The 23,765-nt window shown below is 42.0% G+C and overlaps 4 protein-coding genes across 6 annotated transcripts in view; 3 read left to right on the top strand and 1 right to left on the bottom strand.

The window, feature by feature from the left end:
• Nucleotides 1-26: 26 nt before the first annotated feature.
• LOC115629209 (inner centromere protein) lies at nucleotides 27-9,599 on the top strand. Its single transcript, XM_030525609.1, has 3 exons — nucleotides 27-2,224; nucleotides 7,713-8,819; nucleotides 8,890-9,599. The coding sequence occupies exons 1-3, from the start codon at nucleotides 33-35 to the stop codon at nucleotides 8,996-8,998; spliced, it is 3,408 nt and encodes a 1,135-aa protein (XP_030381469.1). The 5' UTR covers nucleotides 27-32; the 3' UTR covers nucleotides 8,999-9,599.
• Nucleotides 9,521-23,765, bottom strand: part of LOC115629210 (protein gone early) — a 46,950-nt gene continuing 32,705 nt past the window's right edge. For all 3 annotated transcript variants that reach the window (XM_030525611.1, XM_030525610.1, XM_030525612.1), the window contains exons 5-11: nucleotides 13,105-13,368; nucleotides 12,573-12,724; nucleotides 12,386-12,513; nucleotides 11,737-12,300; nucleotides 11,121-11,243; nucleotides 10,535-11,038; nucleotides 9,521-10,444 (exon numbers count right to left, since the gene is read on the bottom strand). In XM_030525611.1, coding sequence (XP_030381471.1) covers nucleotides 10,357-10,444; nucleotides 10,535-11,038; nucleotides 11,121-11,243; nucleotides 11,737-12,300; nucleotides 12,386-12,513; nucleotides 12,573-12,724; nucleotides 13,105-13,368 — 1,823 coding nt within the window. In that variant the 3' untranslated portion in view covers nucleotides 9,521-10,356. The remainder of the gene's footprint in view (nucleotides 10,445-10,534; nucleotides 11,039-11,120; nucleotides 11,244-11,736; nucleotides 12,301-12,385; nucleotides 12,514-12,572; nucleotides 12,725-13,104; nucleotides 13,369-23,765) is intronic.
• LOC115629188 lies at nucleotides 14,278-15,541 on the top strand. The gene is made up of 3 exons (XM_030525588.1): nucleotides 14,278-14,630; nucleotides 14,682-15,145; nucleotides 15,207-15,541. The coding sequence occupies exons 1-3, from the start codon at nucleotides 14,278-14,280 to the stop codon at nucleotides 15,539-15,541; spliced, it is 1,152 nt and encodes a 383-aa protein (XP_030381448.1).
• LOC115629189 lies at nucleotides 21,176-21,916 on the top strand. Its single transcript, XM_030525589.1, has one exon. The coding sequence runs from the start codon at nucleotides 21,176-21,178 to the stop codon at nucleotides 21,914-21,916; it is 741 nt and encodes a 246-aa protein (XP_030381449.1).

The following is a 23,765-nucleotide window of genomic DNA, read 5'->3' on the forward strand; positions in this document are numbered from 1 at the left end:
CAAAGCACGGCAGAGCAGTCAGCGACGGACAAATGAGTGCAGGTAACAGCAGCAGAGACAGCAACAAAAACAACAGCAAGAAGAAAGTCTTACTTCCGGTAGGTGGGGGGAACTGCGAGTATGCCGACTCTGGCGACCATGTTGATGGCCTTGGCCGCTATAACTCCACCGAGTCATTGAGTAATGAGAACGAGTCACCTGACGATGAAATTCTGACCGTACGCATGCGCCACCCTCCCCACAATGGTGCCCAGGGCCATAAGAATGTTACTGAGAATGGTCAGCAGAACAGGCCAGAATCCAGATCACACCTATTTGAACCGATACCAATGAGCGTCGGTAGAGACAACGGGAGGCCCGGGAGCCCAAAAGCACGGAGCCTACGCGCAAACAACTGCACCAGGCCGCCAGCTGTAATGCAACCAAGAATGGGTGCGGGAGATGCTGCAACTGCCGATTTCGTGATGAGGCCGGGCGGAAAAACAGCAGTCTTCAGACCGACTCTTAACGCTATACACTACAACGCCGAGGAACAGCATTACCAGCTGGAGCTACTGGAGCAGCATTTGGGGCGACAGTTCGAAGATCAGTGGGCGCAAGAAATGGAGCAGCAGTGGGATCGGCAAATGTACGAAATGGAAACTTCGTCAGACCCCTTACTACAGCCGCAATCACTACAATCGGTGGCACCAACTCAACAGCCAGAGCGCTGCTATCATGTTAAGTCAGCTAGTCCCGCTAGTTGCAAACAGACCCAAAAATCTCTTTCTTCGCGTCTTCGCTCAAAAGAGCGGCCGAAGCCACCAAACACAGCGCCAGCAACAACCACGCAAAGCACATTGGAGGGCTTAGTTTCGTCCAGCATGTCGCCTGCTGCTCGCTTGGCCGAATCCAAAATGGCGCCGACACGCACTCTACAAGCACGCAAGAAGCCTGTGGTGGCGGTGGTGCGGCCTACTACCTCCAGCGTGCACAGAGGACGCACCATCACTGCGAGCTCAACAGGCGTGGCTGCAAGGAAACCGCTAAATCGGACCCAAGGGGTCGCGACCGGAAGCCCCCAAATATCTAGTTACAAAAGATGCTCCTTGACAAAGGAAGAACAGCCACAAACCAAAGCCCGCCAAACTATACTCACTAATCCGTCGAATCGCAAGCAATCCTTGCGCAGTGAGCAATCACAGGATAATCAAGAACAGAAGCCGCCGTCCATTTTAACAGCACCCGTCTCCGTTCACATTAATATTATGACTGACAACAAGTCCACCAAAGTCAAAGTATCCAGCTCAAGGTTGCGGCCCAATCTTAAAGGCGTCAAAGCCAAGGTGGACTCGCATCTATGCTCTAGTTATCTTAATGAGGACAGAAAAGAGAAACCCCAAGGGAAAATTACTCAGAAAACTATACGTAAGCCTGTAGAGCTAAAAACAAAGCCACGAACTTCCACATGCGCCAAAGCAGTGGCTATCCATCCAATCGATGCCGCACGGAAGGATTTGGAGCTCATGATGAGGCGCATCGAACAGTCCACGGATTTGCCACCGCCAGCCAGACGGCACAAATCGGCAGCCCCCATGCGTTTGCTCCCTAGTTCCGATCACACACGCAGCCGGCAACGCCACTCATCAGCTACTCCACGCACTGTCAATCTAGACCCTGCACTCACTACGGCCTTAGGGATGAATCTCCGTACACATTCGGCCACCAGCACTCCCCGTGCAATCCGTACGTCCAAGAAATTGACGCCAGCGCAGCAACCACTGTCTGGCAATCAGCGAAAGAGCGCGCGAAAACAATTGTCACATCCGCCTCCAGCTCCTGCAGTCACTCCCACACTCTCGGCACGCATCTCGAAGCAGCTGCAGGAGACGCTGACGGATCCCTATGAACACATGCCTATCTATGACGTACGCACACGTCAAATTATTACCCTGGCCGAGGCCCATGAGGGTAATGAGGTAAGGGAGGGCAGAGGAAGGAGGCGCAAGACATGCAGGGGCACAATTGCGATGGAACAGCAACAATTGGCCAAGCCTCGCCCAGCAATGGAGAAACTGATGGAGGTGCCGTTGGCCTACAACCCGGAGACGCTAGCACCAGCCCAGCGCCAGGCACTCATAGATTTGCTGACACGGGCCGAGCAACGCGACCGGAGTATTATCGACATATTGACCAGCAGTGCCAATCCATCAACGGATACCATGCGCATGATGCTGCAAACACTGTGAGTATCTGATACGTGTCTAGTGCCTAGTAATGAACAGTTCCAATGACGAAGACGACAGTTGATGCCACTGCGACAGTCGCTGGCTCTGCTGTTGCTGCCTACAGCCAATATGAATCCAATGATGTCATCGTCGTCTCCGTCTTCGTGAACGCCGCTCACGCGCGGCGGTTCTCAGAGCGAACACTTTCCATTTGTTCGCTGTACTGTGCATATACATGTGTATACTGGTTTGCGTGTATGTGGCGTCAGCGCTGACGCCATCGCCCAACGCCCCGATACAAAGACTGAAGATAGCGATTTGGAACAAGAAACGAGTCACCATTATACTATAGTATCGTCACCATCTTTTCAGAGGGCCTAGAAAGTCCAAAAAGTTCTGCATTCAAACCTACCTTCCCCGTTCTTAAGGCTGATTCGTATCGTATCCGTATATTACAAGTATTCTTTCCAATTATAGAATGAGCTACAGAATAGTGTTAGGCGCTCATAAGCAACTTTTAAAGTCTAAACTGCAATGTTCGAACCTTCGTCTGTTAGACAGTTGGGCTTCGACGTTAGCATTCCCACATCCAATAGTTAAGATATACTCTACCGATAGATAATGATATGCCGGAGCAATTCGTATTCGAACAGAACAGTACTTGACCACAGTTCCCTCCCTTTGCAGTTTAACTGACTCTCACAACATTTATTTAAGTGACATTCCCGACGTCCGAATTCTCTTGCGGCTTACGCAACACACGTATGAAGCACTGGAGTTACTCACTAAACAGAGGCGTTGTCGACCGCCACGCTCAACCCAAAACAAAGTGCAGTTCTCTCTCCACTCGTATTCTTTGTGGCTGCTGCTCTTTTCGCTTACCTTTCCCCAACACATCTGTTTTTTTTTTTATTTTTTATATCCTCTACCCGAGGCTTAATGGTGCTTATAATCAGGTATAAATTACACTTTGAAAAATCGTTCACTTAGCACACACTAGGTTCCATTCCATTGTTAAAACAAAGTGCAGTTGAGGTTAAAGTTTTAGCTCGAAAGAGGTTGTGGATACAGGGTATTCAAGAGTGGGGCTGGCCCAACTCAAGCGTTTTTATTGTTTTTATTCGAAGCATGTAGCGCTTCCAGCGAGTAATATAAGTATGTAAACAGAAGGTTAAAGATCAGAAGAAGCTATTAGAGCTTTTTTTATACCCTATACCCAAAGGGTAAAAGGGTACACTGGTTACTCTATCATAAGAATAAGCTCGCAGCACTTGTGCCCTTTGCTTAAGCCGGGCAGTTCATTTCATTTTAGTTGGCCGTTCGCCAAACGCCTTTTCATGCACCGCGCATAGAATGGTGATAAATTTCTAGACTTTGTTTGGAAGTGTGCTTCACTGCTGACATAATACTTGGGTAGCTACGCACGGCCCCCTTTACCCTTTCCTTTCCTTTCCTTTCGGCCCCTTCCAATCGTGCTTATGTGTGTAGTGCGATAATAAAATTCCTGTCAATACGGGACAGGCTGCACTCCAGCCGTTCTTGACGATTACTTCGCCAGTTTTAGCTTAACAAACTTTGCTTTGCTTTTGTTGTTGTTGTTGTCGCCGCCGCCGCCGACGCTGCCGCTGCGCTTTATTTGTTTGATCAATAACTTTGCGCGCTGCTGCCTATTAGCAAGCGTACTTGCCCCTTGACAGTTCCCCTCCATCCGGCAGCTCATCGCTTCGTTTGCAGGCCCGTTTCTGTACTGTGGTTTCATCATCAAGTCGCTCGCGTTCATTAATTAATTGATCCATAGCGTATTTTTGGCTTTGCCATTTTCTATTTTGATTGTGTCATATTATTTATGCGAGACCACCGTAGGGGGTTGCCATTTGACAGAAAGCTGTACGCCCAGCACTCCAAGCCCGCCATTGCCTTGTTTTCAAGGGCCACTACTGAATGGTTGTATTTTTGGCATTGACCTTGTGCGTGTGGGCCTGGGTGGGCGCTGGCGCTGAGGCGCTGAAGGATAGCGTGCCGATGTGCCATATGGGAAACTTAATATGCGCAGAGTTGTTCCCACTGTCGTAATTTTGTCTTCATTCTCCAAGCTAATGCAGTTGGGCAAGAGTGTGCTAATGATGCAAGCTCCACGTCTGCTAGAGACTACAACTTGATTTGCGATTCACGAATTTGGCGACACTACGAATATTGAATTAATGCAGAAAACTCAATTCCCAATATTCGCGTGTCTATCGTAGTGTGCTTTTCAACATTTGTGAAAAAAGTCTATATACTTGTATATATACATACTAGCAGGTATTGCCCGTCTTAGCCCGGCTCAATATCATGTTTCCAATTGTATTTATTTTGTGTGTGCATAACCTATCCATATGTTTTCACCTTATAAGTTACCAGTAGGAAGGCATTTAAGGTATTTAAATGAACATTTTCTGTTCTTAACAAAAAATTGTTCAGTAGTCCGTTACATTTTTGTTCCTTCTATAACTATAACTAATATTTTGTAAAGCTCGTTTTCCCCCCTTTGGAGCTAGCATTTTCCAAAAGCCTTTCTTAGTGTGCTCCTACACTATGATGGATACTATGAAAGGATACTTGAGTCCAAATTTCATCTTTTACCGTTTGGGCTGTGCGTTGATCACCAATTAGTCAGGACAAACTGTTTTATAAATAGAGATAACGCAACGTTTTAAGATAGACTATGTGCAAAAAAGGGGAATAATTATAAGGGTATATCCTAATTTTAAATTCACATTTGAGTCTTTTCGTGCCATATTAAGTCAATACGGTCACGCACAAACTCGGAATATGAAACACGGCACTCGTGTCAATGCCGTGCAGCGATGAGCCACGATCAAAAAGCACTGACAATTCTCATCTCAATTTGCTAGAGTACAACTTTCGATAGTTGAAGCCATCGATACCATCAAAATATCGAAGTTTGAATGCAATAAGCAGAATATTTAAATAATAAAATCTAATTATTTATTGAGATCAATAAGAACAAATCATACATACATACATCTGCCCGCAATGCGAAGCAGAATATGCGTAGCTCCGTTATTCGGTTTCTGCTTTACTATCGCTTACGCAGTCGTTGCCTAGCGACGGTAACTATAACATTTTGGCGTTTTGCCTTTGCAATTAACATTAAATGGTCAAAACGAAAGAAGAAGAGCGAGCCAATGACTTGCAGTTGTTGTTGTTTTTAGAGCATTATTTTTTTTACAATCAAACAACTGTGTTCGATTGCCCAATGTATACATTAATACGAATGTACATACATGCTATATGAATACACAGGCATACATACATATGTACATATGTACATACATATGTTTCTCTTTACTTTTTCAACCGTACGTAGAGAACCGCACACATAGACACGAACTGTTGCTTGTTGTGTGTGAGTGTGTGTATGTGATGTCCCCAACTATTTGATATTTGTTGTTGCTGCATAAAGTTATTAATGAAAACACTAATGCCAAATGCACTAAACAAAGAAAAAAATACTTTTAAAAATGTTATATAATTTTCAATTAATTAACATTTCTTGCTCTGTCAGTGCAAGACGAATGTACATACATACATATGTAGATACATATGTACATACATATATGTGCACATATGTATGGACATTCACACATTAGTGTCTCACATGTTGCTTTGGCTATTTCAATCGTTTGCACGCAACTACACGAACAGCTGTTTGTATGTGTGTATATATATACTTAGTTGTCCCCAACTGTTTGATATTTTGTATTGTTTGGTATGCATATTTTGAAAATCCTTGAATGCAAAGTTGTAGATTTAGTTACGTAGATTACATTACCCAATTTTAAAATCGATCGGACTAAATTTATAACACAAACTTTTCATTTGAAATAGTGAATAAATATTAAAACCCCAATAAGCTCCAACACAAATTTCGAAAATCTAAGTATGCAGTTTTGTTTGTATTCTTTAAATGTATTTTAGAAACTAAGTTTTATGTCGATCGGCTAAAAAATGCGGATTTTTCAAACAAACTTTGGAGCTCGTTGTCCCCCCTTTGGAGCTCGAATTTTCCAAAATCCCTTCTTAGTGCGCATCTACACCATGATAGGATACTTGAGCCCAAATTTCAGCATCCTAGCTTTTACCGTGTGGGCTGTTGACGCGGTTTGCTTTTGTGCCCCAATATTTTTTGTACAGGAAAACTTCCATATTTTGGGCCCCAAAACAAATATCAAAAAACCAAGTATACAGTTTTTCTTGGAATTGTTCTGAGAGTATACAAACTAAGTTTAAAGTTAATCAAACTGTAGATTTTTCATACAAACGTTGGAGCCTGTTTTCCCCCCTTTGGAGATGGAGTTTTCCAAAATCCCTTCTTAGTGGGCACCTAGACTATGAAAGGATACTTGAGTCCAAATTTCAGCTTCCTAGCCTTTACCGTTTGGGCTGTGAGTTGATCACCAATCAGTCAGTCAGTCAGGACAAACTATTTTATATATATAGATAGAAGATGTACATGTATGTATCTGCTCTTGATCACATAGTGTCTTGTTGGCTTTATGATAGCATGGCCAGTTTGAAATGTGCTGCTAACAGTGAATTGACTTGAAGTTGGAGAGGGACTTGCGACATTTTAAAGGATGACCCATAATAGCTTCGAAGTTTAAGTTGTCCGCGTCCACTACTTACAATTTACGAATTCCAGTGCCTAATGCGCCTTAAGTGGCTCTCGCTTCCCGACTTCTCCAGACAGCTTAACCCCCTAGGTCAGCCCCGTGCCGATTTAGCCCTGTCTCTCTGTCCGTCCAAATAAACACCAAATGCTCCTCCTTGCCCCCACTCCCCTAATACCTGCCTCGCTTCCTTCCGCCTGTTAAATTTTTCACTCTGCACACACCTGATGTACGAGTATATACCTAAAATATGCCTATCAGGAACAGGGTATATAAAATATGAATAAATTATTTTTATACTCTTTCACATGCACAAAAGAATATTAGGCTTGCACGAGGTGGGAAATGTAACAGACAGAAGGAGGCGTGGCAGACCACACAAAGCATAAATATTCCTGATCAGCATGACAAGACGAATCGAACTAGTCCTCTCCGTCTGGCTGTCCGTATGAACACGGGAGTTACGGCATCAATGAAACATCATGGAGGACAATTTTGAAATAAACTCGTAGTGCATACACATATGAGGCATCTATGTACAAAATTTGGTGTCTCTATCTCTTATAGTCTCTGAGATCTAGGTGATCATACGGACGAACATACAGAAAGACAGGCAGGGCAAGATCGACTTCTGACTGTTGCATTTTTCAGCTCGTGTACATTTCATGTACAGAGTATTAAAGTTGTTTTTCTAATTTGTGGGAGTGGGTATAGGGTATTTCAATGTCGAGATTGCGCGACTGTAGCCTTCCCTCTTGGCTATATCTATTTTATTTTATATCTCTATGTCATATTATATATCCATAATAAAATCTATACGGTCTATGTACAGCCCAATGGCTCTTTCGCCAGGTGAGTCACCATACAGCGAACAATTCTGGGCCGGACATCGGTACCTAAAGGAGCGACAGCAGTTGCACCAGAAACTTGAGCCTGACGATATGCGTTACAAAGAAGTGAAAATATTGCACGGTCAAAATGGTAAAATCTTTTTATCCAAAACTCTCGAGGACGAGCTCAAGGATGAACAAATGGTGCTAGAATTTATGGAAGATGAGCTACAACATCAACGTGAGCAATTATTGAAACAGAAGCTCGAGCAGTTAAAGCAGCACCCAACGCCACCGAAGCCGGGACCAAATCAGGGCCTTGTGGAGCAGGCGATGCGAGAACGAGCCGAAATGGAAATTCAGAAACAGCAAGTTCGTGAGTGGCGTGAGCAACGACGACATGATGATCTGGAGCAGCGCACGCTTGAATGTCAGGAGAATGCGTTGTTACAGGAGCAAGAGGTGGACGAACAACAAGGGTCTGAAATTCAGGAGCAAAAACAACGTGCAGCCCAGAAGCAGGAAGAACGTAAAACTCGGGAGCAGGAAGAACGTAAAAATCGGGAGGTGGAAGAATGGAAAGCTCAAAAACAGGAGAAACGAGAGCTGGAGGAACGTGAAGCTCATGAGCTGGAGAAATGTAAAGTTCGGGAGCTAGAGAAACATGACCATTTTACCCGTACAAATACAGGTCGCGAACGGTCCGTGGCACATTCATTTCGGAAAGATGAGAACTCAAAAATTACAACTGAAATTAAATATCGTATCCAGACAAAACATGCGATAAATCATTTCAACAAAGACAATGTTGTTCAAAATCATGATGAGCAGGGCGTCGAAAGCAAAACTGAGGACGACGATGAAGAACTAACACCACGTGCGGATCCCATATGCAAGGACTTGTCGCAGCACCCGGAAAAGCGCCAGAACCAGCCCAATGACTATCACCGACTTGACTACTATCCAGTTGGTGACACGGCTGTGGCAAACACTTTTAAAGTGCAACTGGAAAAGGTGCAGCAAAGCCGCGACAAATTTCAGACTCAATGCCAACAAAGTCTTTTCTACAATAATGCCAATTGTCCAATGCCATGGCAGCTCTTTTCTAAGTGAGTTACTATGCACCTGAATCGATCGAACACTCTTTTTATGCATCTTGAATATTTCTTTTCTCGCCAGTGTTGCCAGCAATCTCTCGGATGAATTAGTTGAGGATGTGGACTGTGAATTTAATCGCAGCATTGCCAACTATGTCCAGCATTTTCTAGAGCGGGAATCACGCATGTGAGGTCAAGCAACAACAAACCATTACCTTACTGTAACATTATCTAACTCAAAATTTAAGTGGATGCTTCAACCAAGCTCAAGAAATCTTTTTTAAAGGTGCAAACTAATCATTCTGTCCTCATCCTCCTTCCCTACCCAGCTGTGGCTGTAAATCTGTACCGGATCGTTCTCGTTTTTTGTCTATATACTATATAAAATACTAAGAGATACGAAACACATCCTCAGACATACGTATACGAGAAACACAATTTTAACGAAAGATCTGAAAAAAGCTCTTGAAAATTTGCAGTCTAAGGACTAAATTTAAAGTTGTATATGCACACTCTTTACTCTCATATGTATGTACCTATATATATATATATATAGAAATACTTATGCATATGTAAAAATACATATGTACTTCCTTAATTTTAATTCAGAGCCAGAGCACTGCACTGAAATTTTTGGTAGTAGCCTAAAACTATACTACACTTTTTAACTTACCAAAATATTACATTGCTCATCCAAATTTCTACAATTCATATTTTCAAAACCAGATGCAAAATTTATTTTCTGAGTCGGATCTTTGTTAAAGGCATATAAATAAATATAAATTCATTTTATACAGAGCGTATTCATTTAGTAACTTATTATCTAAATCTTATTTTAAGACTACAGAGTAAATACTTTTTAAATGTACGTAAGTGTATGTGAATGGGCGTGAGTTTGTTAGATATCATTCGAAAGACTCAGCAGAAGTTTTCGGAACTAGTTCTACACACGGAAAAGGTTAAGCGGAGATAAGAACAACCCAAACTATCTTCCGTTCGCGTTTAAATTCAACGTTTCTTTATATTTTTAATGAAAAATATACACTTGCTTAGCGTTTTTACGATCTGTTTCAGAATGAATATTTTCGTCTTCTTTTGTTTTTGGTTTTATTGTTGAATACTCGTACCTAAAACTTTCAGCCCAATCCAAATGTTGTAATCCTTATATTTAAAAATACAGTAATCGCTCTGCTGCACTAATTTAAAAAGCCCGAGTGCCTTTAAAAAGTAGATACGGGTATGTAGCTAGGTAGGTAGGTTAAGCATGGTTGCATATGGCTGTGGGTGCCTGCCCTTGTGTGTGCGATGGCAAACGTGATGTCAACAGGAGTGATGTAAATAAGGGGCGGCAGGTTATGTCAAGGTTCCATGGAGACTATACTCGTACAACTACAAATATGCATATAAATATTAATACCTAACTATTTGTAATTCTAAAGAAATATATCTGGCAATGTGCGCATGTTTGTCGGCGAAAAAAAAACACATGTAGTATGTAGTTACGATAAGAACTATACTCCATCCTGCTAGGCATTGTACAGCATTATGTTCAGAGCAAATTAGAGCAACTCACATCGGAGACGGCGCAGTTTGTAGAGCTAGGCAAAAATTGTATATGCTGCCAGGTGGCGTTAAACCTGTAAATGAACGCAGAAGACGGTTAAGGGCATGTACAAGTATTGATGGATGATAGGAAAAGCGCCATAGACGCGGTGGCGATAACTCACAGATAGCGTTCAGCCAGCTGACGCTCTACATGCGGCTTGATGCGCGCATAATCCTTATCTGCAATCGTCGTGCTACAATGCTGTTGCATGTAGGCGAGCGTGAAGAGCTCGTTCTCATTGTAGGATCGCAGGCCGGCCAAACGCAGGCGTCGTGTTAGGCCCAAACTCTCGTAGGTGATCGCCTGGTTGATGCTGGCACCCATTATAGCACTGCCCGCATCGATGGCCGTAACGAAGCTGCTCAGAGCACGCGCGGCAGTCCGCACCGCACTCATCGTAACATGGAAGCTCTTGAGAGCATCGTGCGACAGTTGAAACAGCTCGTATGAAATGTGAGGCGGCTGTCCCGCTGTCAGGCAGCGCAGATCGGGACTCACATACTCAAGCTCAGGCACCTCGTCGGCGAGGTCATTGCTCTGGGCATTGAACTGCAGTACGAAGTTGGAGAAGTTGTCGACAAGCGCTTCCAAAATGTCGGTGCCAATTCGGGCAAAGTTGACAGCGCTTGAGGGTGCGAGGGCAGCGACGGGAAAAGGGAAAGCAAATAGATGGGTTGCGCTTGTAAAGTTTTGAAAATTAAACTTACACCGGAAACCGATAGTCGTAGTATCTGGAGCTAACTAAGCCACGTGAGATCAGCAACATGTTGAGCTTATTGGAGTAGACAATGGCTTGCGGAATCTCGCGGGTATACATCTCGGACACAATGCTGCAATCGAAAAAATACTCGTATGTTAAATTCTACAACAGAAAATACAAACAGAAGGAGGCGTGGCAGACAAGTACATTTATGATAAGGTATTCCTATCAAATGGAATTTGATATGGCTCCTGCTGCTTGTTAAATTTGTCTTTTAGACTTTCCAGTAAATATAATAATAATACAAGCACAGGATTAAAAAGAAAAATCTTGAAACTCGTGGCCACGATCTATACCGATTCGAAATGGTACGACAATTTATCAAATAGGAAATGAAATAATGAACTTAATTTGTTATGATGCTAAGAAGAAATTCTCCTCGAGATACCTCGTCGCTTAGAAAATATTACTAAAACAGAAGCGCATAAAAATTCCGCTGTAAAAATTAAATTCTATGATGTCAACTTATTTGGTTTTGGGGGAGACGGAGGAGAAAAATGAATTTGTCTGCCACATACTTAAAATACAACGGAGTGCTTAGCAATATTTTAATATGTACGTACATTTCCTCAATGCTTAGCGGCTTAAGTTTCTGCTCCATGCGTGACTTGCGGAAACTCCAAATTGCTTCCAAGTGATCGACAAAGTACAAATTATTGAGGAGCAGTTCATTGTAGTAGTCCTTGACATAGGTGGAGTTCTGCAACACCTCGTCGGGTATCCCAAATTGTAGGCGCATTTCAGTCAACTTCTTGTTGATGAACTGGCGCGCTGGAGGTGGGAGCCAATGGACCTTCGCCAGGGAATCTTGCAGCTGATTGCGAAGGCTATAGAACATAAGGCGTAGGAATTCCTCGTTGCCTTGATTCTTGTTGAGGGTGGATGCCGTTGAATCACTAACTGCGTCTGCCATGTTGAACTGCTGCTGACGTGGTTGTTGATGCAGTGCATCCACTGCAAATGGCAGCCAGTCTCGCACCACTTTACTGCATATAAGCCAACGTGGATAGCTGGCCGTGCGTCCATAAATAGCATGGTCGAAGTTCTCGGCTAACGTGCGATACTCCTTCGACAAATGTGGTAATAATTGACGTGCCAACGACCAGATAATGAAATCATTAATGGATCTGAAAATATTTCCGAGAGAAGCATTAAATTGTGTGTGTGTGTGTGTGTGTGTGTGTGTGTGTGAGTGCAATTTTGCCAGCTTACCTTTTATCCGATGTTGAGAGCAGAGTGGAAAGCTCTTCAAATACTTTGACATCGCGAACCAGAACCTCGGTGTCTTCGCTAATTTTGGTGTGTGGGAAGAGGGTTTGTAGGGATTCCAGTATAGGCAACTATTAATGATCAATCATTAATGTAAGTTAACTGGACTCTGATAACAGGATGTATTTACCGATGGAGCATGTGTTTTTAATTCCTCCAACCTCAGGACCTTGTTCAGCTGCCGGTCGCTGCGCTTCTTGGCTGCCTCGATGTGCTTGACTATGCGTTCTTCGTAATGAAACATATCATTCGCAAAAAGATCTGCTTCGTGTGATACAATACCTGCCATAAATGATATTGTGCAATGAAATGTGTTAAGTTCAAGGCTACCGTATGAACGCGCAGTTGTTAAATTATCTTGAAACTTTGCCCAAACAGATATTAATTGTTATAATTCTGCAACGAGCGACCATTATACTAGAATCTTGATGTCGAGAGGATTTAAAATTGTTTCATTTTCATGTCAAGTATAAAAACCATTAGTAATCGCATACGAGTATGTCTTCGTTTGGCCAGATCTATGCGCATTCCCAATATAATTTTTAAAAATTCAATTCGGACTTCAGTACATAATATGAGTATGTTAATCAATTTCTTTCTTTTATTGCAAATCTGAAACACAGTCTTTCTTTAGACTTACGTATATCATCTGCTAGTCTTACCCATGTTTATAGCGAAGTCACGAAGCAGAAGCTTGTAGCCCCGCACTACCTCGTTGTCCGCATCGCTGCTATAGAAATACTTGTCTGGCAGTCCAATATCGCCCTCGTCCAGTATGATGATAGAGTCATGCGGATTATTATATGCACTGTCGATGCTGACGCGATAATACGGAAAGATGCCGTATTTGACCTGCAAATGGATCAGGGCATGTCTATAATCCCAATTGTGTAGGCGAACGACATCACGAAAGGCCTGCCAGCCATCTGTAAATTGATTGAAATGGATTGCGAGGAGAGTTAGCCAGTAATTAGTGCGTCTTAGAATATACTTGTATTAGTAAAATAGATTTGGATGGGGAAGCCCGAGCATTCTTGCTAATGAATTTGGCTTTGGCCATGAGCATACAATTATACACACTCGTAAATTCCAATTTTAGAGCTATAAACATAACAACAAGAAAAAATACTTGAAATCGAATTCAAGCAACCTACTGCAGCATGGATAAATGGGAATACGAATACGATCATATACAAAGTATTTACATATAACATATTAGTAGTACGAAGCCACTGGAGACTGGGCTAGGACTCATAAAAATTAAAAGCGCTAAAATGTTTGCCAGTTTTTCATTCGGATTCATAACGGATGCTGAAGTCGTTGCGTTTTCACCTCTTGCGGCAACCAGACCATCGGCCACAAATTTCACGCGCCCAACTTGGCTAATTTTCATATACGTGTATGATAAAAGAGCAATCAATATTGTAGACAAATAGCATGTACATGTACATATGTATGTATGTATGTATGCATGTGTATAATGAAGAAAATAAAAATGAAACAAAACAGAAAAAACAAAAGCCAACGCAATTTGTGCTTTCAATATTTGCTGGACCAATTAGCGCCTGCAAATCGAAAAGCCCAAATCCGTGCTAGCCGGATTTCTGCTGTTATAGTTTTTTAACGATTTATTGCAAATCATAAGTTTTGTACGGTGGAAGTTTTTACTTGGCCTGGCGACAATTTCAATTAACTTTAATTAAAGATCGCCCGGGGGTATATAATTGCTGGCCATTCGAAGGCAGCGCATCAAACCAGTGCAGTAGCCTAAGCCGTACAGTTCGCGAGCATCCCGACCAGCATCTTAGGTATCATGAACAAACTAGTGGTAAGTGATGGACGATGGTAGTTCAAGGAAAAGAAACTCAGAAAATGTCATCAATCCGTCCAAGCAGTTATTCGCCTGCCTTGCAGTAATCGGCTGCAGCCGCTGGGTATCAGCGCGTCCTGATGTCAGCTTGGGCTATCGCTATAGTGCCGGGTTCAATAGCGGCAGCAGCGGCGGCGCGTTATTGACTGCCCCCTTGACAACCACATCCACCAGCACCTCATACCAGCCAACAGCCTCAGGAAACACCTACTACAACACCATCCCAAGCATTGGCCAAGTGAACGTGGGCTCTGCTGGTTTCGTGCCCAGCACACAGGTCATTAGCAGCTCTGGCGGCGGCGGCGGCGGCGCCGGAAGGTTTGGTGGTATTGGCATTGGTGGCATTGGCGGCATTGGCGGCAGTGGCAGCCAAATCACTCAGAGTTACACATCAAGCGGCAACAGTGACAGCATTGGCTTGACCGGCCTGAAAACAGGACCGAACATTAATTACGGCGAACAGGAGGCTTATCTCAGCCACCTGGTTAACTTCCAGCCTGCGGTTGTGAGCAAGCACTTCTACATCCATACCGCACCCGAGGATCACGATGAGCAGCAAATTGTGCGTCATGTGACCATTGGACGCCCGCAGAAGAACTACCGTGTGGTCTTCATCAACGCGCCCTCGTCGAGCGCCAGTAAGGCCAAAATTATCGCCAATGTGGCACCGGTCGAGGATAAGACTGCCATTTACGTGTTGTCGAAGAAATCGAATGCCTTGGATGTCAGTGCCGAGGTTGTCACACCGGCTCCTGTTAACAACAAACCAGAGGTGTTCTTCATCAAGTACAAGACTCCACAGGAGGCGCAGCACGCCCAACAGACCATCCAGGGTAGGTGGACATTCTCATTAAAATCCACATTTCTTATTTACAAGAGTAATCGACATTGCAGCCCAATATGACTCTCTCGGCGGAAGCTCGCAGGTAAGCGATGAGGGTCTTGTTCCCGTTTCCTCGGTCATTGGCAGCCTAGGAGACAACGGTGCTTCGGGCGTGATTGCTGACGGAAATGGTGGCGTCAACATTATCGGCACCGGCGGCATTCCAGTGAATGCTGGTGGTAGCGACAGCGGCAGCGGCAGCAGCACCAGCTCCGTTCAAATCATCGGTGGCAACACTGGGGGCTATGATGCCGCCGGTAGTGGCATCAGTCAGTTGGGCTACAAGGTTGTCCAGCACACTGGAGATAACACGCAGGCCACCTATTTGCCTGTGGCGCAAAAGTAAAGTGTGCCAGTGACAGGTGCGAGGCGCACTGCTCCTCAAACTCTCCATACACTGCCAGCCAAACAACTGATTAGACAACATGGACAATTATTAAATATACTCGTATGTAGATCTATTTAAATAATTTTCAGCGATTATTTTGCTAGAATTTTTGACGTTATTTAGCGATTTTCCCTAAACACCAATTTTTTGCCTATGTAAAAAAGGTAATTTTTTTTCTTTTTTTTTAAATAAAATTTAAGGATTCTTTTAAGCATTCAACAAAATGTAAAATACTGGAAATTTTCTTTTATAATGGGCCTATTTACTAAACAATCCCAATAGATATTGGTATGTGGGGAACTAATGAACTAATGAAATGAAAAACGAATAGACGGATGTGTCTACGTAGATAGATTTGTTTAATTTCTGATACGAATATTTATACTTAATGGAGACAGAAATAATTCATTCAGGAAGACAGTGAAATATTGCCATGCATTCTACCAACTTCTTGTAACAATTGAATGGCATTTGAAGCAATGGCTTGCGTCTTAAGTGACAGTCTATTTTTATCATCGGTTCAAAAATGAACATCGAAGAAAAAATTCCAAAAAATTTCAATAGATGAAAAATGTTTATGGTGATAATTGCATGTCTTGTAGCCGAGTCTACCAGTGGTGTGCGCCATTCTAAAATTGTCTTAATGACTTGGATTTTGACAAATATGTTGACCACCCACAATTCGTGATTATGGAAGATGCAGTCGAAAAATTGGATAATAAGAAATTCGGGCTAAATCTTCGTTTAGGTTAATTAAAATGAGCATCGAAGAAAGAGCAAAAATGAAGTCCGTTTTACAACTTGTGCGACTTTTTCCAAAACATTTCAATAAATGAAACAAGCTTATGGTGAAAATTTAATGTCTTGTAGGCGATTCCACAATTCGTGATTATGGAAGATGCAGTCGAAAAATTGGAAAGTGGAATAATAAGAAATCGACCAAAATCTTGAATTAAGTTAATTAAAATGGTATTAAATATCTCAATCAATGATTCATCGGATCTTAATCGTTAATTGTGTCTGTCACGCCTTCGTCTGCCCATTACATATAGAACGAACTTACAAGTATCCACTTAGGGTATACTTGTACAAAAGTTTATGCCCCACAATCTTCAGCTTTTTGGCATGGTATAATTGTTGGACCACAGAAATCCGACCCAGCGATCAGCCAACCGCAAACAGCCAACTCAGCCAGCAACTGGCCAATCGAATAGCAAACACAGACCATGGCAAATAAATTAGCGTCTTAAAAGAAACTGAAATCAAATCACAGCCAAGGTTAACGTCAACGCAACGCATTAAAATACCAAAAAGTATTAAGTAAAACAAATTTCATATACGAATGTACATATATAAGCACACACACGTTTATGTATAAGTAGTATTTATGTGTATATGGGGCAAAAAAAAAAAGAAAAACAACTATACGAGCATATTCTGTTTGAACTACCACGCCCCACAAACGCCTGACTCCAGAGGTGGCAGCTGCGATGGCGCCAACTAATTTATTATCAATTACGAAGACTTTAGATCGCATCTTTGTGTATTCATATTCCCATATATTTGTATATGCGTATGTAGATCTGCATATCAATAAGCGATCTTTGCATAAAGATAATCACACCTACTAAATAAAAGAGTAGCCGGCGGTAGACGGTAGCCGAGACATCGGCGCTGCGACATTTGTCCCTCGGTTTTTACTGTCGGCATTAATAAAAAGTTACATAAATTTCCAAGCCCGACTGCCCCACCATTTCGGCCTCTGCCTTCTTCTAATAGATATGGAATGCCTAATTGATAATTATCATTTCGTTCACATCACCAACGAACACACGCACGCAGGCACGCAGGCATGAGGCACGCTGGCAAGCGCTATTTTACTATAATAACTGAATTAGGTGATCTCTGAAATTGAAAAGAAAAACACTTAATAGGCTTTTGAATCAATATTGCAACAATACTTGTAGTATAGATATCAGCCGGTTCACTTAGTCCAGTTTGTTGCCCCACGCTGCATTGTTTTCTTTATTTAATGTCATTCTATTGTTGCTGTTCTGTCATTAGCTTGGCCTATAAATGGAATCACCCGTGTGTCGTACTAAGCTCCAGTTTCTCTCTCTTTTTATTAGCACGTTTTGTGTACTTAATTGTCCTGAGCAATAGGCGCAAGGGCGTAGGCAGGGCGGGGCAGGGGGGGCCATTGCCCCCCCCTAGAAAAAATTTTGGCATATAAAGTCGAGCACACGTTCATTATTATGACGCATTATTTCGCCTTAAAATGGATCTGAGTTGGATTTGTTGAAGTTTTTTCATTGATCATATGCATAAGTTATTTTTTTAAATGCATCGTGCATTATTTAATCGAAAATTAATTTTTTTGGTTAAATAATATTTAGCAGAGCCACCTCGGATATAGCAACTCAACCAAAATATTTTTTACTAGCGTCCTGCCCCTGCTTCGCATGGGTATTTTTACCAAAATTTTAAAAATTATACATTTAATAACAACATACAGTAAAACATTGCTTTCGTATGTCGATCCCTACTAATTCGAAGGATCATCGATAACCTCGGTATCCTCGTTATATGAGCTAGTTGACCAGTTGCTGGGCCGTTGATAATGGTTGCTACACTTAAATTGTCCTGCAATTGCTTAATAAGCAGGCTCGTCCCATTGCACATGCTTGGAAGGATTTAATTTCCCAAAAGCATGATTGCAATTCTGAATTTTAGTGAATTTAAATGTCTTCAATATTAATCAGGGTGTCGATCGATTTGTAATATCTTATTTCGCTGGGGGCTTTTGAATAATATTGCCTTAATATTTAATGTGACAATGTTTCGAGGATGAATATGAACTAACAGCATGCTATTCAGCCGTTTTTAAGGTAATTTTTTACACCTTTGGTTACATTATTGGCATTTTAGTAAGGATTCCATTCTTTTTTGCAAATATAATATGTTAACCGTCGATAGGGTAGCTTCCCAACAGTGAAAGAAATCGGTCCAGTAGATTCGGAGCCTTTTCAATTCAAACAAACAAACAAATGTTTCTTTTTTATAATATTAAGTACTATATACTTGTAGATTTACAAATTAGTAAAATTCATCAAGCAATAAACCATTAAAAAATTTTTTTGTAAATACATTATGGCGGGATATCAAAATCAAAAAACTTATTAATAGATTTACTCTACTTGACGGACTTTAGAACTCTGTAGGCTGAGCTGAAGCCAATGCTCAGCCGTAATCAGAGCCATCATGGGGCACTGGCTGGTGGGCTCCCATGCCGCCAGACTAGGACTTCAACACAACGACTTCTGTAGAAGTTGCAGAGACGAAGAAGAGGAGGAAACAGTTACCCACCTCTTCTGCGACTGTCCAGCTTTGTGTAGGACCAGACAACGCTTTCTAGGAGATGGCCTCCTCCCAAATCTGTCGGCGTTAGCAGAAAGAAAGCCGATTTACATTTACAAATTCATCCGGGCATCCGGATGGGAGTAACAATTGCGCAGAAATGCAGCCAACCACGGGATATGGGAAGCGGACTTCGTCCACGCGGTACCACAACGGGCCAAATAATCACGGCCTAAGTGAGTCAGGGTCTTCATAAGCTCTGGCTGCCGCATCTACCTACCTACCTACTCTACTTGATAAAATTCAACATTTACGATATAGTTCTGTAGCTAGAACACAAAAAAGCTGTTCAGTCCCAACATGCGCTTTAAAAATCGGTATTCTTTAATTATTCCAAATGCAGATGACAAGATTAAAACAATTCAAACATTCTTTTTGTAAGATAACCACCCATAATAAATTAATATTTTAACAATCAATAAAAAAGACACGTGGACGAGGTAAGAAACGTAGGGGCAACTCAAAATCTCTGATTTCATTTTATGCCGTAATATGAGGGAAAATGTCTGATATCAACAATATTTAGTTTAGTTATAAGATGGGAAAAGCACTTTAATAAAAATTGTATGTATTTCCACTGTTGACAATATTTATACTCTACACCTGAAAGATTTGTGATAGGTGAAAAGTGTAACACGTAGAAGGGGGCGTGGCAGACCACAAATAGTACATACACGTAAATTGTTGATCAGCATGACAAGACGAATCGATCTAATCCTGCCTGTCTGTCTGTCTGTCTGTATGTACACGGGAGTTACGGCAGCTATACAACACACTAAGAGTGGGGGAGTGAGGGAAGGGAGGACAATTTTAAAATAAACTCGTACTATAAGGCATTTTTGTACCATTTGTTATCTCGAGCTCTTGTAGTATCAGAGATCCCGGTGTTGATACGGACGGACAGACAGACAGATAGGGATCGAATATGTAAACTTATTCTATATAAACTCCTTCTGCCTGTTATATTTTCCACTTGGCACAAGCCTAATATACTCTTGTACAGAGTACTTGTATAAATAGATTTTTGATCATTTCCACAAAACAATCAAATCATTTTGCATTGGAACTTGTAAATGTCTATACATTGATTGTTTGAATGTAGCCAAAAATAGAAAAATAACAGCTCTATGCCAAGTCAGTTCACCAAAAGCAGGTGCCATTTAATGGCAGATGACAAACGAGCCTATGAAAACAAGCGCAACGAAATCCAATACGATTGGTATTAGGCGTTTTCAGGTGACCAAGACGCACAATCGCACAAAGTGCGGCGAGGTCGGCACACAGTCAAGTTCAATGCCAGATCTGCAAAAAGCTGAAATAGCCATAATGAAGAGAGAGAGAAGATACGGCAAATGTATTTGGGCATTGTGTTGTGTTGTTGTTGTGTTGGAAGCTTACAATACCAATAATGACAAAAAATTTAAATCGCGGCTAAAAGTTATTTTTTATAATCTGAAAAAAAGTCAGAGCGATTTCTGCTCACGCCCTTTGTGACTTGATTTATTAGACCAGCAGAGGAGCTTTTGCTCTTCTTCTTGTTTTTTGCTGAACACGGCCAATTATAAAACACTTCTTTTTCTATTGTTTTTTTTGTTTTTTTTATGTGTGTGTTAAGCAGGCAGCCTTCGCTGCTTCGTTTCACAATTGTAATGATGAGATACATATACATACAAACATTTATGAAATGTCTTAATGGCAGTTCTAATTTGAATAAATTTTAGGTCACAACTAAGACGAACAAAGTGACTAACTGGCCACAACAGTCTGCTTTTTCTTCTTCTACGTTTAAAGAGTCTGCGTCAGCGTCGCGCATCGCGCATCAAGCATCGAGCATCGAGCCTATGGCCGGCCGCACGCTCTCCATGCTCGATTTGTTCAAATCACTTGTTTTCTGTGATTTACATAAATTGCAACAAAAACAAGCCAAACGAGGCGAATGAGCGAATGCGGCGCAGCGCCGTCACCGTCACCGCCACCGCCGACGTCGTTGCCAATGGACAGATGATGCGCATATAAGTGAAGTGGAGCATCGTCAAATGCAATCAGTGCGGCAACGCAATTCGTCAGCTCAGCACACGCTCAAGGATTAACGCACATTGTGAAAACAAACACATACACATACACACACACACACACATACACACACACGCCGGCAAGGATAACAGAGGTCACAAAATGCACGTCTTCCAACTGCTTCTAAGCTGCTCTATCTTGAGTTTAGCCCTAGCCCGCCCCCAATACGGCTATGAACAACCACTGAGCATTGGAGGTGATAGTGGTCAGCTAATCAGCAGCCCAAATAACGGTCAATTGTCGCTAGGTCTGCCGCTGGCGCATCGTGGAGGCGACAAATATCTGCCACCAGCAGCTACAACACAGGCGCCAATCATCAATAAGAAATTCTATCTAATCTCGGCACCGGAAGATCACAACAATGACAACAAAGTAAAGCACTTGGTGCTGGGCAGGCCACAGAAAAATTATCGGGTCGTTTTCATCAAGGCGCCGGCGGGTGATAACGCCAATGTGAAATATTCAGCTGAATTTGCGCCACAGGAGGAGAAGACTGTTATCTATGTGCTGAGTAAGAAGGACAATGATGTGGATGCCAATGACATCGCAACGCCGGCGCCTACACAGCCAAGCAAGCCAGAGGTCTTCTTTATCAAATACAAGACCGATGAGGAGGCGCAACAGGCGCAAAAGGAGATCCAAGGACAATACGATAAATTGGGCGGCACCAGCGAATTCCAGGAGGAGAGTAATGCGCCAATTACCTCAATCATTGGCTCTTTGGATGGCCTCAATCCCGATGGTAGCTACAACTATCGTCAGATAAATGGCGGAGGCAGAATTGGTAATCGTCCCGTCGCCCAGCCCAGCCCTCAATATTTGCCCAGTTCATTAAATCATTAGGAGTGTCTGGCGAGCTGTTCTCAATTGTTGGTATTTTTCGAAATGTTGTTACCTTATTTTAAGTATATTTTTTTCGTTTTTTTTTTTCATCGATATAAATAAAAGAAAAAATGCTATATTTAAAAAGTAAAAATGCGCCATCATTTTTTGGGGCACACTACAAGGTCAGTGCGTAATTTCCCAGTCAAAACAAAATGTCATTTAAAAAATTAATAAAAATGTCATAAATAAATAAAATGGCGAAATAAAAGCTCATGTTGGTGCTCGGCTTTTGTTTTCCCCGACGCAGCCACATGAAATTAAAGACGGAATTCAAATCAATTCAAATGATGCCGCTAACAAAAACGAAAAAATAATAATAATACTAATAATGAAGCGGACAAAGCATCGCCCAATTGAGCTGAAATTAGCCTAAATAAAGTTAAAAATTAAAATGAGCTCATAAAAATTAATTATAATTGAATTTAACGCATATTTCGACTGGCTGTTAATCTGACGCTGCATACTAAATACGACAAAATCATTAACATTTCAGTATTCAACACTTGGTGCTGCTTCATGCTAGAAGAAGAATCAAGATCCCCCCAAATGCAATATGGTCTAAAGCCACGGTAAGACATGTCGACAGTCGAAAATGGGGCTGATTCCCCGCAGGAGCGTTTTCGAGCCTCTTCAATAGCTGACTCGCTGGATAAAGTTACAGAACAGAAACGTTGAAAGCCATGTGCATTACCAACCTCTGAGAATGTGGACACTTCGAAAGGGGAAAGATTTATTTCCAGTACCTTAGGGAAATACTAGACCATTAGCTTAGGACATGTAGCCCGGATCCATCACTAATCCTGAATATTTTCCTCAGAAATCCAACCACTACTTCACCTGAAAGTACATCCCACCCTCACGCAGGAGAGTTGCTGAGTGTCCATCTTCTAGCATTTGGTCAAGCAATTTTATATTAAGAAAACTTTGACCAGCGCTGGCCAAGAGTCAATATCCAAGGCGATAACTCGCAAAGGTATTTATCACTCCATCATTTCCTGGATGGGGTCCTGCTTACCTCCAATACATATCATCCAGAATTGATCTCTTGTGATCGACTCAAAAGGCATCAGATGGCTATACCTGTAGTGATATACGACGCCCTTATCTGATAGCCTAAGCTGAAGCTGACTTCTGTATTGAAATGCAAAACTTGTCTGTGCATCCCTATTGGGCCATTCGTAGGATTGGATCAGAAATCTAGTTCACTAATCAACACGGTAACAAGTTACAAGACCATACAAATTCACTTTTACAGCAAATGTGATCCTAGCAGTCTGCTAATATGCAGGCAGATCAAAATATATTATATAGTATAATTTAAACCACTTTTTATATATTCTATGTTATATACACGTATACAAAGAGACGGACTCACAGTTTTACTGTCTTCAATAACAAACATAACACAATTTTTCGTAATAAAACTTATCATAAATCAAATCAGTTGAGTTTTTGGCTTAAATGCCACATGAAAGTGTGGGAATTACGCGTCAGTTTATGTAAATTTAGGTGCTTAATATAGTCAGCAAGCAGCGGATGTCGAACCAGTTCAAAAATGAAATGAATTTATGCAGCCCACCTCTGTTGATATTTTAATTGTTACGAGTATGAGTTGTTGACAGTCGAACGAATATGGAATATGGAGCTAAACGCATGGCCAAATGAACCAATCAGCTTATCTACACCGAGGCTGTGAGGCTACAAAGAATCGGAACGCCTAAATAAGCCCAATGGCAACGAAATCAATGGGCAACATCAGTATTAGAAACAAAGACGACGATGGCAATACAAACAGGTCATTAGTGCC

Source organism: Scaptodrosophila lebanonensis, unplaced genomic scaffold (assembly GCF_003285725.1).
Source record: "Scaptodrosophila lebanonensis strain 11010-0011.00,11010-0021.00 unplaced genomic scaffold, SlebRS2 tig00000136-arrow-arrow-pilon, whole genome shotgun sequence".
In the NCBI taxonomy this organism is placed as follows: domain Eukaryota; kingdom Metazoa; phylum Arthropoda; class Insecta; order Diptera; family Drosophilidae; genus Scaptodrosophila; species Scaptodrosophila lebanonensis.

Bases quoted from the DNA above. Each gene is read 5' to 3' on its own strand.
- LOC115629188 (XM_030525588.1), top strand. From the start codon at position 14,278: ATGGACGATGGTAGTTCAAGGAAAAGAAACTCAGAAAATGTCATCAAT. The intron at 14,631-14,681 runs GTTTGGTGGTAT...CGGCAGTGGCAG, and splicing joins GGCGGCGGCGGCGCCGGAAG to CCAAATCACTCAGAGTTACA. The intron at 15,146-15,206 runs GTAGGTGGACAT...TCGACATTGCAG, and splicing joins CGCCCAACAGACCATCCAGG to CCCAATATGACTCTCTCGGC.
- LOC115629209 (XM_030525609.1), top strand. From the start codon at position 33: ATGAGTGCAGGTAACAGCAGCAGAGACAGCAACAAAAACAACAGCAAG. The intron at 2,225-7,712 runs GTGAGTATCTGA...GTCTATGTACAG, and splicing joins CGCATGATGCTGCAAACACT to CCCAATGGCTCTTTCGCCAG. The intron at 8,820-8,889 runs GTGAGTTACTAT...TTTTCTCGCCAG, and splicing joins CCATGGCAGCTCTTTTCTAA to TGTTGCCAGCAATCTCTCGG.
- LOC115629189 (XM_030525589.1), top strand. From the start codon at position 21,176: ATGCACGTCTTCCAACTGCTTCTAAGCTGCTCTATCTTGAGTTTAGCC.